The 1104-nt window shown below is 52.2% G+C and overlaps 1 protein-coding gene across 1 annotated transcript in view; it reads left to right on the plus strand.

The window, feature by feature from the left end:
• The window catches only part of MONBRDRAFT_13193 (uncharacterized protein), a gene marked incomplete at both ends in the record, with an annotated part of 2220 nt that extends 1254 nt beyond the window's left edge, over positions 1-966 (plus strand). The window contains one exon of the mRNA XM_001751088.1: positions 568-966. Within this exon, the coding sequence (XP_001751140.1) occupies positions 568-966 (399 nt within the window). The remainder of the gene's footprint in view (positions 1-567) is intronic.
• Positions 967-1104: the final 138 nt, after the last annotated feature.

Genomic DNA, 1104 nt, shown 5'->3' on the forward strand with positions numbered 1-1104 from the left:
GCGCTTTTCGAGCAAAAAAAAATCCCACTCGTAAGCCATTGTTTGTGTCGTGCATCATATTAAGTATTATACTTCCACCTTCTTCACATGACTTTGAAAAGTGTTGACTTCATCACACTGTGCACTTCTCTTCCGTTTTTTTTTTTTCGCAGTCGTCTCAAGCGCCCGCCCCTTCATGCTCATGGCTGCCTCCTCGGCGTAAAACAAATCGCATGACGCATCATACCTGGTTCATGTCCTATTGACTCTGCTCTGAGACACGCACGTTCTCACCATGCCCAGAGTCAAGGAAATGCCGTGCAAACAGTGCGGCCAGATATTTCCCAATCGAGGGGCAAAGGAACAGCATGTCTCTCGGGTGCGTTCAACCACTCGGCGATCTTTGGAGCAACCGAGGCATCAAATCTCACGATGCGTTGGCAATAGGTCCATCAAAAAAGCACGTCCGTCAGGCTCAATGGGCAAACCATCATGAGGCACCGAGAAGAAGATGGGAACTTTCATTGCCCGGTGGAGGGATGTGGCTACCGCCATGATCGCTCAGCCACCCTCAAATCCCATCTCCAGCGTGTGCATGAAGAGGAGACACCTCCTGTGCCTGCAACACGTGTTCCAACCAATGAATGCCCTTCCGCTGGTTTAAAACAAAGACGTGTGCGAACACGAAAGCGTAGCGTCAAGCTTGATAAGCAGCAAGGTGCTGTTGGGGCTCAGATGTTCATGACCGACATTGGCTGCTTGGTGACTCCCGCGTCTTCAGGGCTGGTGTGTACTCATTGTGGCCATGTCCTCAGTGGTAATGTGCCCCAACACCTGTTCAAAAAGCACCATGTTCGGTGTAGTCAAGAAGACATTGATGCAGCCACGGCGCTCCTGCGCTCTGAGCAGCCCGAGGAGCCAACAGAGGATGTTGCAACAGAGGCTGGGCCTCGAGCGCCTGTGGAAGGTATCCCCATTCTGGACGGCGTGAGTTGCCCCATTTGTCAGGCATGCTTCACGACGAAGAATAGCCTGCACTTTCATTTGCACAACAAACACGTTGGTGACCCCAATATCAATCAGCCGCCTCGACGAGTCAAGCTGCAAAAGCCGCTGCGCGGTGCT

Source organism: Monosiga brevicollis, genomic scaffold, assembly GCF_000002865.3.
Source record: "Monosiga brevicollis MX1 MONBRscaffold_201 genomic scaffold, whole genome shotgun sequence".
Classification (NCBI taxonomy): Eukaryota; class Choanoflagellata; order Craspedida; family Salpingoecidae; genus Monosiga; species Monosiga brevicollis.